The sequence below is a fragment of the Squalius cephalus genome (genome assembly GCF_949319135.1).
Source record: "Squalius cephalus genome assembly, chromosome: 8".
NCBI lineage: Eukaryota > Metazoa > Chordata > Actinopteri > Cypriniformes > Leuciscidae > Squalius > Squalius cephalus.
This window is the reverse complement of record NC_137129.1, coordinates 39336196-39355420: the sequence shown is the minus strand read 5'-3', so window position 1 is coordinate 39355420 and position 19225 is coordinate 39336196. Positions and strand designations below refer to the sequence as shown.

Sequence of the window (19225 nt, the reverse complement as noted above, 5' to 3'; positions counted from 1 at the left end):
CACCGTTTTCTAACAAGTTAGCTTGCACTTTGAAACCCGTTTTCGCAAGTTTGCGTTTTCAGGCCCCCAAATCTCTGTTGTTGTGTAAATGAACGGCCAAAATGCATTTAAAGTTTTCTGTTTTTAGTTGAAAACGGTGTCGTGTAAACGGCCCCTCAGTTTGGTGGCAACCCTGCTCCTATAAGGCTGATTAGCTTGATTATAATGTGATTAGCTGGATCAGGTGAGTTTAATAAGGGTTTAAGCTAAACTCAGCTGGACTGTGGCGCTCCAGGAACTCAGTTTAACACCCCTAAGGTGTTGTGGGGTTTATAGCGTCTGTCTGGGTCAGGAATGGGCAACTTTGGTCCTAGAGGGCCACAGTCCTGCATATTTGAGCTCCAATACACCCGAGCAAGCTAATCAATGTCTTCTGGATCAGTTTTATCAGGGTTGAAGCCACTGAAGTTCCCCATCCCTGATCTGGTTATACCTTTTGGTTACTACTTTAGCTGAAACCTCTAACAAGTTACAAAACACATGAACACATAACTACGGAGCCCCTTGAAGGGACATGGTGAAGAAGGAAAATATGATATGGGAGTAAATGCTTTTGCGTTCTCTCTCAAAATGTTTGCATTCCTATGAGAAACTTTGCATTCGCTTTCGAGGAAACGCAAAGTTTCTCGGAAAGAACGCAAAAGCATTGATTTATTATTTTTCCTCCCATATCATAGTGTTCATCTTCACCATGTCCCTTGGGGCTCTGTACATAATCATAGCCATGTGACTTGTGTTTTTCATTGCAATCTCATTGCATTGTTTTTTTCCCCCCAATATATAAAAAAATTAAATTAAAAATAAAACAATTTAATTTAACAAATTATTTTTTGAATATTTTTTATTAATTTTAAGATTGGTAATAAAATAAATTTATAAATTATTTTTATTTATTTGTTAAGCTATTTATGTATCTATTTGATGTTTAAATAGTCTGTAATGTCAGTAGTCTTAATTTAAATAACATTTAAATAAATAATTTTATTTTAACTAGTTTATTTTGAATGTATTTATTAAGCTATTTATTTGTTTATTAGCTTGTTTGCATAGCCTGTAAGGTCATCTTAATATTAAAATAACAACAATTTTAATAAATTATTTATTATTATCATTTTAATATAATAGCAATTTACTATTATTTGTTTATTTGCTTGCTTGCTCAGTCTTATTATTGTGGCATTTTATATTTTTATTGATTTACCATCGATTTGTCTGTTTGTTTATACTTTTATTTGTCCATTTATTTATTTTTCCAATAGATTGAGCGGAGTAGTCTTGGATCACATGTAAATGAATGTTCCTAATGTGGTTTAAAGAGCGAGTCCACATGCAGTAAACCTGTGTTTGGCCGGGAAAAGCTTCCGTTTGTCCAGTTGCTCCTCACACAAAGCTTCTTTGTTTCTCCGTTGAGAAATTGATTGAGCTTAAAAAACATCCTTGTTGAGAAATAAAGCACATATTCCCGTTACAGGTTAATCATTCGCTTTTTTCTCTTGCACATCCATTCATATTCAACAAGCCATTGATGCATCAAAGCAGCTTTAGTGGGATTAAATATGCAAACGATGGGAAAATAGAGCAGTTTTAGGATGTAAATGAGGTTTTGTTGAGGAAATGAGGTGATTCCTGTGGCCTTTCTAAAGGATGGTGGGAGAGAGTGTGTGTGAGTGTCACGGCCGTTCCTCTGCTCTTCACACCGCTTCATGATGATGCACTTCTGACATTATACTGGCTAAATTGGGAAACTTGTCTTTTTGAAACAAACTGGAATCCACCTAAAGCCGTGGAGTAACATGAGAATCCAGCCGATCTCGAGGGACGTTCTCCCAGTGTTTGAGGGAATCAGGACACTCCTGGAGTTATAATAGTTAATGTGTGTCAGTGCTGAACTTCCTTTTCTTCATTTTTCTTCCTTCTGTTTTCCTTAGTTTTTCCTACTTCACATTTATTTCCTTTCTTCTTTACTTTATTCATCAATTTCAATTTCTTCAATCCTTCAATCTGTTTCGCTTCCTTCATTCATTTTACTTTCCTTTCTTCTTTTTTCTACAATTTTCCTTCATTTCTTCTTTCCTCCCTTCCCTCCTTCTTTCATTTTTCATTGTTTTGCTTTATTCATTTTACCTTCCTTCCTTCTTTCCTTATTTTCTTCTACCATTTTCCTTCCTTCCTTCCTTCTTTCATTTTTTCATTTTTCTTTTTCTTTCCTTACTTCCTTCCTTAATTTTTCCTGCTTCTGTTTTGCTTCATTCATTTGACCTTCCTTCCTTCTTTCATTTCTTATTTTTTCTACCACTTTCCTTCATTCCTTCCTTCCTTCTTAATTTTTTTTTCATTTGTCTTCCTTCTCTCTCTTTTTCCTTCATCTTTTCTGCTTCTGTTTTGCTTCCTTCATTAATTTGACCTTCTTTCCTTCTTTTTTACCATTTTCCTTCATTCCTTCCTACCTTCCTTCTTTCATTTTTAAATTTTTCTTTCATTCCTTCCTTCCTTCTGTCATTTTTTCTGCTTGTTTTGCTTCATTCATTTAATCTTTCTTCCTTCTTTCCTTTCTTCTTTTTTTCTACCATTTCCTTCATCACCCCCTCGTTCATTATTTTCCCCTTCCTTAATCTTTTCTTCCTTCCGTTTTCCTTCCTTTCTTCATTTTTTCCCCTCTGTTTTCTTGATTCTTTTTTCTTTTCCCTTTTTCTTTCCATCCCTTTCTCCTTTCTTTTTTTCCTTCCATTTTCCTTCACCAATTAAGTTGTTCCTTCCTTCCTTCCTTCTTTCTTACCTTTATTTAATCCTTCTATCCTTCCTTCATCCTCCCATCCTGCCATATTCCTGTGGTTCCTCCATGTATAGTGGTTCTGTTGCTGTCTCAGAGAAGCGTGTGCTCTATAGTCTCTAGATCTGGGCCAGTAATGGAAAGGTTTTAGGATCAAACCTGAGTTGTTCTGAACCACTCTCCCCTTGATCAAAGCACTTTAACTCGGGTTGCTTCAAGAGGATTTTCCCTGTCCATTTAGTTTTAACTCAATTATTTAGCAATATTCTATCGTTTACATTTTTTTAAAACATGATTTTCTTGTCCCGGTCTCCATCTGTTCTCTCGCTCCATCTCGTTCAGATCTCGTGACCAGTGATCCAGGACGAATGTGAGATCAGCACGTCTAAGCGAATGACCCGCTGACCTGTTAAACACTCTCACAGGGTCCTGTAAGACTCAAATCAGCTCACTGTGACCATCTCTGACTTTTGCCATTGCTCTAAATCTACAGAAATCACATTGCTTTCCCATTTAAAGCAGAGGGGTGAGGAAATGTCTTTAGTTTGGTGCTTCTTGATCAACCACAGAAAACAGTCTGAAAAGAGACTTTATTGCTTCACGAGGGCGTTTTGGTGAGACAGCAGTTTTAGCTGTTACGACACTTTTCCAGAACCTTCCTAAGATACAGTTTTCCTTGAAAACACACATCACAGAAGGTCTGTTGAAGATGCAGGGCTCGGTAAAGTCCCGTGGCATTGTGTGAGCTCTAAATTTACTTGACATTTCTGTGGACAACGACTGGCGATCATTGAAATTCTGTGTTAGTCACCTAAAATCCAACCACTAGCTACTGCTGTTTTTACTCAGTAAACAAAGGCAAACACAACTAAACTTGATGCTTATTGCTTAGTTTATTAACTTAAAGGTAAACATTTAGAAATCTTAAAAGATTTCCTTTTTCTGTGATCAACCTTTAAAATGCACAATTATGCATATGGTTCAAAACAACAACACAAACTATGTACAATTGACAAAGATCTGATCTTCATTTTTATTGATTTTGTTTATTGATTTCCAAACATTTATTGCATATATATTAGTCTGTTGCTTTGAAATAAGTGGAATATCAAATAATCATGCATGGACATCACAGCTCATGTTATATATTAAACATATTATATATTTGCATAGATTCTGTTGTATTCTAGGGTGTTTCTAAGGTCTTTTGTATATTTTCGAGGCGTTTTTGTTTCCTTCTTAGGTGATAAAAGTGATATTCATGTCTCTATATATGACTCCACTTTCCTTCAGATTGCGTCTGGGGTTTTAAACCTGTTTTATTGTCTAGCTGGTGAAAACGGTGTCTGATATCTCCACGCAAGTTTCAGTTCATTAATGTGATTTAGGGTTTCTGTTATGTTTGGATGCGTACAGTGTCAGATTTTCAGGTCTTCTCGACCCCGTTTGAGAGGGAGTCAATGGTAACAGCATCTGAAATGTAAGAATGTCTCTCAGTAAAAAGGCTGTTTGTGCTCGAGCCCTTCGACAAATCCATCTCCCCGTGAAGTCCATTGAGCCGACAGCACAGTCTCCATCCCATGATGGGGGACGTTATCCAACACGCTTCTGTAAAATGACCCATGTTTATAGCAGTCCGCCCGACTCAGAAACCCTACAGGAATCTCAGTGGAGTTATTACCATCGTTTGAAATCATGGGAATTCTCTTATAGAATTCTAACATGTTACAAAAATAAACAAATAGAACATATTAACTGACCAAACAACTGTTATGATTCCCAATAGGACGTCAGAAAGAATGTAAAGCACGCTTTTGTGATTATTCAAATGAATGAATTAATTATTTTTTGTTCTTTGGCAGTTGTTTTTGTGTATTATATGCATAAATATGCATGTATTTTGCTTAGTAAAAATAAAATTGATGTGTACATTTTAAAATTGAATTAAAAAAATAAGATTTTTTTTTAGGAAATCTTCAGGATTTTAAAACTCTTTCAGCATTTAAGTGTCCCGTAGCAAGACTTTGTTTTAAATTAATTAGAATTCTGATGATGTTTACACAATTTCAGTATTATATCAATATGATAATACAGTTTATTTATCTTATTAGGATTCCTATTTTGTCCCATTATAGGATTCTAATATAAATACTGTACATCCCTGTAGTATTTCTGGGTTTTAAATAATATTCATAGTTTATCAGAACACCTCATTGAGTGATTAACATTACATTTTTTTTATACATTATGATTTTTTTTAAAGGTTTTATTTCCAGTAGCCTTTTTTTTGTTGCTGTAATACCTCACATGACCATGAGGAGGCGGTGGTCAGTTTCTTCCCATTTGATTTGAGAAAGGAGCTTTCCCTGACCTGACAGAAATCCTGCACTAATGCAGCAGCGTGTACTAAACATGCTTTCCACGCTTAACAAGTGTGACACGTTCCTCACAATTTCAAGCCAGTCATCTACAGAGAGGCTGAGGTATTTCCATAGCTCGTACCAGTCGGGCTGTGGTTCCAGTAAAGCCCAGAAGCCGATACGAGAGGAGACCTGGATTCACGGCGCTGTGGAACAGAAGGCCTTTGTTAATGAAACTCCTGCACGTCTGAGATAATGTCCCCTCCAAAACACTTAACAGCTTGTTTTTCATGTTCATTGAGTTCAAGTGATGTTTTTGTGATAGGAACTAATAGCTGCACTTCAAACAAGCTTTTGAAAGTGCTTCATTTACACTTTTGATTTGATTTGAAAGTGAAAACTATATCTAAAGTATTAACAAAAGCAGTTTATCAGTGATACTGAAGTAACACTGGTGTCGGTCTTATTGCTTTCAGAAGTTTTGCACTGGATGAATTCATTTACTGTCCCGTACATGGAAATTTAAAGGATGATTGTTTCTTAATTTCCACTGAAATGACCACTAATTGTATTGATTAATTAAACATTATTGGTTTTATTTATTTATTTTATAGTGTTATTTTATATATTTATTCAAGCTATTTTTAATTATTTGAAAATTATTATTTGTATGATTATGATTACTTTTCCTTTGTAAATTGTTCTTTTTACTTTTAAATGAATAATGTTATTTAAGTTATTTAATTTATTTAACATTGTTATTATTTATATCTATGTATTTTTGTTATATTTTGGTATTTTTTATTCTTTGTTAATTAATTATTTAATTAAATAAATTACCACTAACTTTGTATTTAAAATGTTATTTTATTAATTGTTTATTTTTGTGTTCATTTAAATGATTTAAAAATAATTATTTATATTAATAATAAATAACCAATAGTTATTAATTATAGATTATTGGTTTTATTTATGCATTTTATTGTGTTATTTTCTTTTATTATTTCATGCTATTTTTATTAGTTAGAAAGTTATTTGTATGATTATGATTATTTGTACATTGTTGTTATTCATTTAATTTAAATGTTTTTTTTATTTCATTTATGGAACATTTGTTATTATTTATATCTGTGCATTAAGTTATATTTTGTTATTTGTTTTTTCGTTGTTTAAATTATTTGAAAATAATCACATAATAAAATCCTCATCATGAGAAATTGCCTGTATATTATGCAGTAAAAGTCTCAGATTTAAAGGGATAGTTTCCCTGAAAATGAAAATTGTGTCATAATTTACTCATCTGTCATTCCAAATCTGTCTGACGTTCATTGTTGACGTCTAGTCCCTGATCTCTGCCTCTCGATCAACGACTTGCGCTGTGAATGTGAGTGTTTGTCTTGATATTCTAGAAGGTAAATCCCGTCTCTCTGTGTGTGAGATTACAGAAAAGCTCTCAATCTGACCTTGTGACCTTTACCAGGCGAAAGGTTGTGTGTGGCCGTGGACGTCACAGGAGAAGCCCAGAAGCCCAGACGGGTATCAGCTTTAGCGTGAGAGAACGGCCCGACCTTTCGGCTCCGAGCGTCCCGGACACGTACAGCAGAGGTATAGGGTTCTGCGGAGAGAGAGCCTATAGACGCCTACAGTTACAGCCTACAGTTGAGTCCAGGCCAACACACACACAAAACACCTTATACATGCAGATCTTACTCTTTTCTTTTTTTTGGAGCAAGTGGAAATCATTATAAAGGATTTTGATATAGCAATTTCTCCTCTATTTTCCCTCTGAAATCATTCATTTTAATTGCTAAAAAATAAAGATAATAGTTAATATCTTAATAAAGATAATAGTTTTATGAATGTTTTTACTTTTTTATTATTAGGTTATTTAGGTTATGTTGTAATTAAGATAACAAATTTAATGTGTATGTGTGTATATATATATATACGTACATACTGTATATTACATTTTTAAAACATTTTGGTTGCATGTTATATTTTCCATATTTATTGTGTTATTTACTTTTTTATTTATTATTAAACATTATTATAATATCTATGTATCTGAGCTTTTTAATTTTGTTATAAAGTACAGATGCATAAATGTTATTTGTATATATATATATATATATATATATATATATATATATATATATATATATATATATACAGTTGTGGTCAGAATTATTTGCCCCCTTGGTAAATATGATCAAAGATGGCTGTAAAAAATAAATCTGCATTTTTTTATCCTTTTGATCTTTAAATCACATTATGAAATAAATTAAATCACATTATGAAATAAATGTTTTTCTCCAAAACACGTTGGCCACAATTATTTGCCCCCTTTTATTAAAAACTTTTTGCAACCTCCTTTTTCCAAGATAACAGCTCTGAGTCTTCTCCTATAATGCCGGATGAGTTTGGAGAACACCTGACAGGAGATCAGAGACCATTCCTCCATACAGAATCTCTCCAGATCCTGCAGATTCCCAGATCCATGTTGCTTCTTCTCTTCTGTAGGGTTCAGTTTAGGGGACTGGGATGGTTATTGCAGATGTTTGGTTTTGTGCTCAGTGACACATTTTTGTGTTGATTTTGATGTTTGTTCTTGGATCACTGTCCTGTTGGAAGATCTGAACATGGCCCGTTATAAGACTTCTAGCACAGGCTGTCAGGTTTAGATTTTTTATCTGTTGGTATTTGATCAAATCCATGATGCCATGTATCTGAACAAGATGTCCAGGACCTCCAGCAGAAAATGAGGCCCACAGCATTAAAGATACAGCTGAGTATTTCATTTTACACATGGGTACTTTTTTATCCCTGTATGAACCAAACCCATATTAAGTGTTTGCTGCCAAAAAAGCAATTTTTTTTGTTTGTTATGTGTATAGGAGAAAAACATTTATTTCATAATGTGATTTCCCCCCCACTTTCAATTCTTTGACTTCAATTAAAGGTTAGATTTTTGCATTTAAAAAATATATATATGAAAAGGATAAACAATGCAGATTTATTTTTTACAGCCATATTTGATCATGTTTACCAAGGGGGCAAATCATTCTGATCAGCACTGTATATAATATATATTGGTTGAACTTATGCATTATTGTTTCCATATTGTATATTATTTCATGCTATATTTTTAATTATTAGAAGATTATAGTATTATAATTATTTTATTTATGCAGTGTTGTTTACTTTTTTATTTCTTAAACATTATTACTATATCTGTGCATCTGTGCTTAATTTAGTTAAAAAGCACAGATGCATAAATGTGATATATATATATATATATATATATATATATATATATATATATAAATTAATTTATAATTTAGATTGTTTGAACTTATGCATTATTTCTTTCATATTTATTGTGTTATTCATTCTTATTTGTTCTCATGCTATTTTTAATCAATACGAAATTATTATTTTTATGATTATAATTATTATTTTCTTTATGCAATGTTGTTTACTATTTTTTATTTATTAAACATAATTTTTTTATTCATTTATTCTTTGTTAATTTCACATACTTGTATAGTATGTTTATATAAGCATTTTTGTACTTGAACATTAATTTATTTCAAGTTACACATTTTGTTGTATTTACTAAAGTAAAATATAGTATATCATTATTATGCAAAATAATATTTCATATTCCGCGTTAACCAAAGACCAAAGGATAATGAAGACATATTTAGCATATTCATTGCTTTTATTTAGGGGTACAATAAAAAGAAAGAAATGTTTCAGAATCACATGTTATTGATTGTAATATTTGTAAATTCAACAATGTTAAATACTTTGCGTATAAAAAAAAGTAACTGAAAACAAATAGAGAAACACTTTTGATTGAAACACTGTCATTGTGAGGAGAGCGAAGGCTAGGATCATGGCACATCTGAGGATGCCAGCACCAGTTTCTCATCAACTCTGAGATGTTTAGATTCAGATCTATCCTAGAATTAATCAAGCCAAAAAACAAAAACAAAAGAGCCATCTATAAATTTTCATATTGTAACAATATCATAGTCTGATCTAAAACGAAATCAATCCTATAAAGTGTCCAGGTCAGCCTTGCCTCTGGGTAAAGTCTGAAGAATATTTGGCAAGCGCAACTGTAGCTCACATTAACAGAGACCTCACAGAAAAACTCCCATGAGGCCGCACACACACACACACACACACACACACACACAGTCAAACGGATCAGGACGTCACAGAGGATAAAGTCTAATTCAAGATTCTCAAAACAAAAAATGCCACTGAAAACATAAACCGTATAGTTATTTTTCTGCTTCTGTCACTGCCTTGTCATTGCAGCTCTGCCCTGTTTCTCTCCACAGTTCACGTCTCAGGGACGGAGGTTTCTTGATCTCTTCTTTGAGGCGGACGCGGGCTTGCTCCGCTTGCGTGCTGATGCATTATGGGATTTGGTGGCGCGCTGCTGGACTGGGACTGGAGCGGGTTTGACAGCCGCCACCGCGGCCTCATCTGAGTCTGGAGCTTCATCTTCTGCACAGAGAGAGAGAGAGAGAGAGAGAGAGAGAGAGAGAGAGAGAGAGAGAGAGAGAGAGAGAGAGAGAGAGAGAGAGAGAGAGAGAGAGAGGTGAGACGGACACTTTACATCTCATTCAAAAGATATGGAGTTATTAAGATTCATTGATTCAAGGTGTGTGTTTATGCTGTGATATTTACCATCATTTTCTTCCATACTGGATTTAGCTGCATCTAAATAAAAAAAAATAAAAAAATAACAAATACATGAGACACGTGGGATTTTAGGAGCAAATTTGCCAGGTCATAATTCACCCTTGTCAAAATGTGAAAGTGACATAAATAAATCAAATGAAATAATACAATGTACAATACAAATACAATTTATACATTAGTTTTATCCATATTTATTATTTTATTCATTTATTTTTTATGAAATGATTATTATTATTATTATGTTCATGATTATTTTTTATTTATGCATTGGGATTTCAGGAGTGAAACATCTGGTAATATTTCAGCCTGAAATGAAAATTAAAAATAATAATAATAAATGATGTTTGGCATATAAAATGGATCTTAGGATCATTTCTTTTCGAAAATTAAATAATACATGTAATACAACAATTTTTTTAATTGGCATGAATTAAATTTAGCATTACCATGGTGTATGAATACTTTACAATTTAAATAAATCATAACAGTAAATGAGATTGTTTTTTGTTTGTTTTTGCATTACAATAATGAGAATGTTATGCCAATAATGTCATGCAAAACTCTCAGTTTCAAGTCTATATTTATATGCAAAATGTCTTTTTCCTCTTTTATTTTTAGTGTGAAATGTGACCTGGACATTCTGGATGTTCCTGCACTGGCTACAGTAAAAACTGGACTAAATATTCCAGACTATATTTTGGTAACATATCACACATAATAAAAACTGACTCACCAGCTTTGGGCACGTCGTTTACTTGAGGTGCTAAAAAAAAAAGGAGACTCCTGTCAATTTTTGGACCATATTCGCTTTCAGTTTATTAGTTTGAACTATATTTTCTTATCGTTCACTCTTCTGACACTCACCGCTGTTCCCTGCCTCAGCACTGGTGCTGCTGGCATCTAAACGACACAAAACACATTTATTTTTAATTGTCTAATACTTTTTATTTCTGAACAATTGACATGGTTCTTTCTTTAGGCTACCTGCAGCTGCTCCGTTGTAATACAGAAGCTCATCTGAAGCCATAAGAAAGAGAAATCACAAAATGAGATCTCCTTAATATCTCAGTGGATTATCATTGAGAGATTAAATGGAGAGCAAATTTAACTCTGAACAACTAAATTTCCTCTGGGTAGATCAGAATAGAGAGAAATAAAGTTTGTTTAGTCACCACTAGATGGCAGACTTGTAAAGTTTTACTCAAATTGATTAAAACTACAAACGCGAATAAAAACTGTTGAAAAACTACAAACATGGCGGATGTGCTAGTCCGACGGTTGTTAATAATCAGTCTCTAACCTGAAGAAAATATATTTATCCAATGTTATCCACATCATATTTAATCTGCAACAGCATTGTAAACTTTTATAAAGATCTGTGTGGTCATTAACTCTTAAATGCATCATAATGCAAACACAAGAGGAGAGTCTCCACAGGAAAAACACACGACTGGCAGGGCAACATGCTACTACTACATTTCTTTACGCAAGTATGGCTAAGTAGTATGTCCCAATTTAGCTTACATACTAGTATGTAGTTATTCTTCAGAAAAACAGCGCATGCTTTTAGGGCATAGTTTAAGCAGGCAAAATGGGATGCAACATTGGTGTTTCATTATAAGTTCTTTAACATGCCAGAACCTGCTTTCCTAAAGACCTAGAGGATACAAAGTTCTTTGTGAAAATGAATAGTACAAATCTTCTCTTGTGTTCAAGAGTTCAAACGCTCTTCCAGGCAGTAGGCCTGGGTTAAAACCTTCAGTTTATCCCTAAGAGCAACTTGTCAAACACTTTGTTTAACTAACAATCATTCTCTCTCATTTATCAGGAACATCAACCAGTCTGGTTCACAAATCAAGGCACGGTCTAATCCTTCCATGCACAACATTCATAGCTAACCCTCTTTCATCTGCTTCCGTCCTACCCTGTGAAGGAGTGATCACTCACCGTTGGGCAGGTCGGGTGAGACCAGGTTCATGCTTTCTGTGAATGAAAACACAAGACACTGCAGTGAAGACAGAATACAGACTGACTCCAAAACAGAGAGAGAGTGAGAAACTCACCAGTTGGAGCTTCATCTGAGGTTGAATCATGATCTGTGGGTTAGTAGAGGGATACTTAGTTCTTAGTTTTTTTTATTTTATAGATTTGCATGCAACATGTTTTAATGTTACTGGTTTTATGATTTATGATTACCTGTGGCAAACATGGCTTGGGACCCCCCTTCAGCTACAAAAGAAAAACAGATAGGAAATGGTCGTTTTTAAACAATTAATATCTTAGTCACATTCTTATATACAGAGATTTATACAGATTCATCATATTCAATTTTAAAACTTAACAAAATTACATTTTAAAGATTTGATGGATGCTTTTTAAAATTGTATGGATGCTCCATAATTTTATATACATTTATATATATATATATATTATATACATCATGATGTTCTATTAACTCTTGTTCTATTAACTATTGTTCTGTTAACTCTCTTATATTACAGGATAAAAATATTTTCTCTTTCACCTGCTTCAAGGTCCGCTTCAACCAGTACCAGCACCAATGAGCAGAGGATGAGAATGTTCCTGTGACAAAAGACAAATAAATCATTTCATGACACAATAAATCTGACTTATAAATAAGCAGGTAAGGACCAAGCTGACAGTGAACGTTCTCGCATCTTTAGCTAATGTTCTGGCAAGGTTCTCTCAACATTATGAACAAACATTATTCCAGTAACATTAATAGAATGTTTGTTTCAAGTTATCTGGTATTTAATACTGTTCTCAAAACGTTAGCACAAAAACGTTAACTTTTTTTTCTGAGATGCTTTAGTTGGATGTTCATGTAAGGTTGTTTTTTTTTTTAAATTTTTTTTATGTTACTATTGTTTCAGAACGTTCAGAGAACATTCAAAAGCAACATTCCTGTAACGTTTGAAGAATGATAACACTGAATGTTCCCTTAATGTTTACATAACCAAGAAAAAGAAAACATTTAAAATCCTGGATGTTTTGAACGGTCAGTGAACATTCAGAAATCCCGGTTTCATAACTTAATGAGAACGTTAGCGAAACGTTCATAGAACATATTTTTATCATTTTGCATCTATTCTATATGTAGTGAAAGTGTTTGATTAATAATGTGTAATGCATTCATGCAGTTGAAGTCAAGGCATGCAATAATCACAGATGACAGCATTGAAAACCACTATTGTGGATCTGGATTTATGCTTGTTTCGTTTCTTCTTCTTTTTTTTAACTCTCTATATTTGATTGTCAGCTCCAAAATGTGTTTTTATATTAAGAAAGCACACAGTATCCTATATTAAAGTACATGTTCCAAAATGTGTTTAAATATTAAAACATAATATCATCTATAATGTATAATAATTACTCTATAAATTAATTTGGTGGAACCATTTTAGTGAATTCAAGCTTTATGTCTTTACACAATGGCATACAGTACATATACAATTTTCTCAGTGTGTGATAGTGATAATAAATCGGATGTGTTTGCGTTGTGAGAGATGTAGAGTTACCTGGTCAGCATGGCTGGAGGTGAGAGACTGGGTCCGGTGGTGTACAGTACACAGTGTAGTATTGCACATGAACTGGTCCTGTGGCGACAGCAGCCGTCAAGGCTTTTATACCTCCTCAAAGGCCATTGAGAATGTGGGAGGGGAGGGTCTCTTATTGTGAAAGAGAAGACGTGGAAAAAAAGCGCTTCATCTTGGATTACATTAATTGCATGGCTTAATGTAAGGATTGATACGTCTCCTTCCCATGTACATTCCCACTGACGGATTCTCTCTCGCCTCCGTTAAAAGGGAAAATCTTTACCTCACAGTGAACCTTTTGTTATGTCGAAACGTTTCTCTCCCACCAAAACAAAAAAAGAAGTCCTGCGAGTGGAAGGTTCAGGTGAAGCGCCATACCAATGCCAAGGTCATGATAGTTGCCCGCCCGTGACCTGGCGATCGCGCCGTGTTGACATGCGCTCAATGCTGGGGATTCCCTGGGTCACTGAGGCCAGTATTTGGGGAGAAATGCAAACCTAATTGCTCTGTAAAGCAATAGCGAGCTGGCAGGGCATAAATAGAATTTTTCCTCTTTAAAAGGTTGGTGTTGGGGAAATGGCGCTTGTTTTTTTGGCCTCTTGTTGTCCAGATGCCAGCGATAAGGTTGCTACTGATGGAGGTATTAGTGCTCAGTGCTGCGGGAGAGACTCTGGGATCTGTGTTCAGGAAATTCCACTTTTCCCCCCCTAGCTTTCCTCGAGATTAATTTTGAGAGAAAGACAGTGTCGGGTAACATCCTGGGCCAAACACATGACCTGTCGGTTTTTTAGGTACAGCGAGTTCCAGAAATGTTACCAAAAGGTCGGGAATTTACCCACAAAGGTTGGAAATCTACCCCAAGGTCAGGTTTAGACTCGGAAAGAGTTGGGATTCGAGCCGTGTGATGTAACAAAGGGACTCCGTGATGACTTTGAGATACGTTTCCGAAACTATTCTAAATGTCAACGATCAGAATAAAGCCCGTACCAAAAAAAAGTTAATAAAAACAAGAACAAATGTAAAACCATGTCCATTAAGTTATGAAAATGGTTTTGTTATAATATTCTCTTAGCGTTCAGAAAAAGTCCAGGTTCTTCCTTTTTTTTAATCATCTTGCAAACATTATGTGAATGATACTGTTGAATGTTCTCTGAATATGTAACAAGTAGTAACATTTTAAAAACGTTAGACAAACATCCAACTAAAACGTTTCAGAAAAAAGCTTTCCATGATAGTGTTTTTGTGGTAATGTTTTGAGAACAATATTAAATACCAGATAACTTTGAACAAACGTTATATTAACGTTACTGGAAGACTGTTTGTTCAAGAGAACCTTGCCAGAACTTTAGCTAAAGTTCTAAGAACGTTCCCTGTTAGCTGGGGAAGGTTTGGTCACATTAGTGAAGTTTTGCATGCAATATACACTCCCCAGCCAAAACTATCGCTGTTTGGATTTAAATAGGCAAATCCTTGATTGGATGATTATTGCAGCGATTATTATGTTTCTAGCATGATATATGTTTGGCAACAGTTCTTCTAACCCTAATTGATGGAGTGTGTAGCTTTTCATTTCTTAAACAACAATGTAGAAAGACACATCATGACCATTTTCCAGGACAATGTCAAGATTCATCAGGCTCAGATTGTGAAAGAATGGTTGGGAGGAGCATGAAGAATAATTTCCAGATCTTAAATTCATTGAAAGTCTTTGAGATGTGCTGGAGGAGACTTTACAGAGATCTTGACCAAACATTGATGCACCTCTTCTTGATGGAAGTAAATGTTGCTATGTGATTTCCATCAAGAGATGCATCAGTGTTTGGTCAAGATTTGGTCTTCCTACATGGTTGTTTAAGAAATGAAAAGTTACACACTCCATCAGTTAGGGTTAGAAGAATTGTTGCCAAACATATAGCATGCTAGAAACATAATATCACAGCAATAATCATCCAATTTATTTGGGGTCCGGGCAGTGTTTGTTCATTGTCTATTGTCAATAGTGTTAGTGATATATGAAGCACTGCTCACACAGCAGTCACTTTCAAACCAGGCAGCTTTTTGATGGTCAACACGACAACTTTGCGTGGCCAGCTTGGATATGAGCAAAATCTAAATGTTCGCCCTCACGCAAACTCACAATCGTGCAGATTCCTTTTGGAATGACAGTAGCCGCACCTTGAAGCTGGCATTGGCTATACTTAACAACAATTAAAATTGGTACATGTATTTTAAGCCACTATAGGCTTCGTACACTTGCTGTTACAGAGAAAAACTGGGCATCATTCACTAAACGACTGAGGATCATTCACACACTACCGCCATGACTTTTCAAGTTGTTTCAAAAGCAACAAACTTGCGCAGAAACTCGTGCCTTGTTGCTAGAAGTGTGACAAATGAAAATAAGATTTGGCTCAAAATATCAAACATGTTTGATCTCTGACTGATGGAATCATAGTCTGAAGCTTTAAAAAAACATCTGCGTTGTCTCGTACAGACTGTGAATTGGGGCAAAAATCATGTTGTGTATTCCAGCCTTAAGGGATAGTTCACCCAAAAATAAAAATTCGGTCATCATTTCCTTACCCTCAAGTAAGTATTATTCAAGATATTTTTAAGAATGTGAGTAACCAAATAGTTGATGGACCCCATTGACTTCCATAGTATGGAGTAAAAATATAATACTCTGGAAGTCAATGAGGCTAATCAACTGTTTGGTTTCCATATTCTTCAAAATATCTTCAAAAAACTTCATACATGTTTGGAACAACTTGAGGGTGAGTAAATGATGACAGAATTTTCATTTTTGGGTGAACTATCCCTTTAAATTTGGGGAAGTCGGAAATTCCACAAGTGACCGATTTCACAAACTAAGACCAAATAATCCCTTGCACGTCCCAAGCAGAGTCTCATCCGTCCGTGGACATTCGATCTGTTGGCCATTTTTCCCTTTTATCAGACGGAACTACTGCCAATGGAAATGAATGGGCCGTCGCTAGACAAGACAGGAAGTCTACCCATCTGGGTTTTACCTTTCCTGTATTTCTATGGGCGCCTGTGGTAAAGTGGAACAGGCCGCTGTGGAGCAGAACAGGGGTTAGAGTTTTGATAATGGGAGAGAGTGGTCCTGTGTAATAGAGTTACATTTGACATGTCCTCCACTCTGGTATTTAGGAGGGCCTTGCCTACTATCAAAGAAGTCCTCTGTGTGCGCGCTAAAAGGATTTTTCTCTTTAAAAGCGTAAATGGATAATTAACCGTTGAGGATCCCTCACTAGGCCACATTATGGCCGGTTAGCTGTCTTTTCAAGAAACACACTGTTGAGGGAAGTCTTTGAAAGCTGGTAAGGTCAGATTTACATGTGTATGTGAAAAAGGCCCAAGGGCACACGGGACCTCGGGATTTTCCTTTTAAACATGGAGGCTGAAAGGAAATTGCCGGAACCATGAGGTACAGAACGTACTCTCATGCTTGACGGAAAAAAAGAAACGCTCCGCGGCACTTTACATTAGGGACTACGAGCTCGCTCGGGTTACAGGACCATCAGGACCAGTTTGAACTTAGAAACCTCTGTTTGATGTGGTTTTGGGGTCACGATTTAGAGAGAAAAGTGATTAACAAACTAAATGTTTGTATTCAAGACAAAGTTTCTAATTTTAAATTTAAAAACGGCTTCTGGGACAAGAACAAATGTAGGGCGGGCCTTGATTTCATCCATGGGAATTGATTGGATGGTTGTGTTTGCTATTGGTGGATCTCATGTGAGTGACAGGTTGCCCCGCCCTCGTCATCAGAGAAGAGAAGAGACGTCACTGCAAAATGGAGAAGTTATTCTGATTAAAGGTTATGAGGACACACATTAAAAAATAATGATGTGCACGGATAAATAATTTATAATAAATGCTGCAATATTCCATAAAAACAGGAATTCTCAAAATATCATCCACCCAAAAATGTGTATTCTATCGTCATTCTTTCACCATCATGTCATTTCAAACCTGCACAACTAACTTTATTCTGCTGAACTTAGAAGATATGTTGGTAACCAAACAGCTTTGGTTCCCATTTACTTCCATTATGAACAAAAATTCAATGGAAGTCAATGGGAACCGAAACGGTTTGATTACCAACATTCTTCTAAATATCTTCTATTGTGTTCAGGAGAAGAAAGAAAGTCAGACAGGTCTGGAACGACATGAGGATGAAGAAATGATGACAATATTTATCTAGATATAATCTAGCTATAATCTGGTAAAACTGACCAAAATATTAATAACTCATCGCAGGTGTTGTCCAATGGAATGGACACAATTTCCAATAGCACTGATTAGCATTAGTATTATTAAGTAGCAAATCATGGTTCATAATTCTGGCATGAACTAAATCTTATTGGCTATAGACCTTATGTAGCCCCGCCCCTTTTCAGCGCTGCGCTCGTTGTCTTTTGACTTCCGGTTTTCACAGCGATCTTGCGTATTTATGAATGAACGGCTCGTTTTAAAATCTTCCCGGTCTACTGACATTTGTTAAGACATCTGGTTTAAACATTACAATCCTCATGATAACTTTCGTTAACTTTATATTAAGTAAATCCACTTCAAAAGCTAAATTACTCCTGGACAGCAATGCCATAGAAATATACAGAGCGACCGCAAAAACGGAAGTTCAAAGACAATATTCTAAAGATGGCGGCGCCCTTGTTTCTCTGGCGCATAAGGTCTAAAAAATAAACAATAAATTGATATGGCCCGTCCCTGCTTCCTCTTCCCAAAGGAAATACTTCAAAACAGTTGGCATTTACTGTTCGGAACCCTTGAACATATGGCATCATAAACTTTATTTCAAATTGTGACCTTGCTAGATTCATGTTTGGCATCCCTCATCACCGAATGTTAATCTGTGTGTAAGTGTTGATCTCTCCTGCTTTTACTCTCTGCCAACTTGGTAAATGAACTGTCATAATTTCGAGGCAGTTTCCATTGCTTTCCATCATCATGAAAAATTGCACTCTTTGGCCAGCACACATACCAGACAGGATTTATTCAGAGGCTGATGGGATTGAATAGCTTTTTAATATAGACAGAGTATCACATGAGACCTGTCTGATGGGAAGAATAATCTGTGGACAATTACTCAGCATTTTAGCAAGTAGTTTGATGGAAGGTTTACTTCTCAGGTATTCAACAAAGCTATTCTAATGAATATTTCAGCAATTTCCTAAATTAAATCACATAATGGTGTGATTAAGAGCGTCAATAGATTGAGCGAAAGGGTTATAACAGACTAAACAAGTGTTACACTGTGTGATGATGCACTCAATGTCTTTTTAAACACACTGAATATAACTAAATCTATGTCTCTAAAGTCAAAAGCTGTCATGTTTAGAGAGCCAGTGCTTTTTCATCCAGATGAAGTCAAATCAGAATCGATTAAGATTCTTCCATCACTTGCCTGTGCCCATTACCGTGGATTATGAATTGTTAAATATATACAGATGAGTTAGCTGTCATCAGGTAAATTAGCCTATAACACCAGTCCTCTTGACAGTTATCTATTAACTTGTAAGACAGGCATTCATAGCCTGCTAATATTCCCTGTACTCTAGTGTGTCCCACTTCTGGGCTGTAATTCTGTCATCTTAATTAATGCTGGAGAGGATGATGCCAACAAAGAGAGAAAGAGTTTCAAGAGAGAAAAGATCATCTTGGAATCCCACACATTCTAATGTCACATGGTGCTCAACGGAACTTATGATTGGCTGAAGCAATGCCATTTTGATTGC

At 35.2% G+C, this 19225-nt stretch overlaps 1 protein-coding gene across 1 annotated transcript; it reads right to left on the bottom strand.

Annotated features, from left to right (window-relative positions):
• Nucleotides 1-9370: 9370 nt before the first annotated feature.
• LOC307163336 (uncharacterized protein) lies at nucleotides 9371-12482 on the bottom strand (the record flags this gene model as incomplete). The annotated part of the gene is made up of 9 exons (XM_079879370.1): nucleotides 9371-9690; nucleotides 9874-9906; nucleotides 10622-10651; nucleotides 10753-10788; nucleotides 10873-10905; nucleotides 11836-11871; nucleotides 11952-11984; nucleotides 12085-12117; nucleotides 12413-12482. Coding segments are annotated over 9 exons (465 nt in total), but the record flags the coding sequence as incomplete, so codon positions are not given.
• Between the last annotated feature and the right edge of the window lie 6743 nt (nucleotides 12483-19225).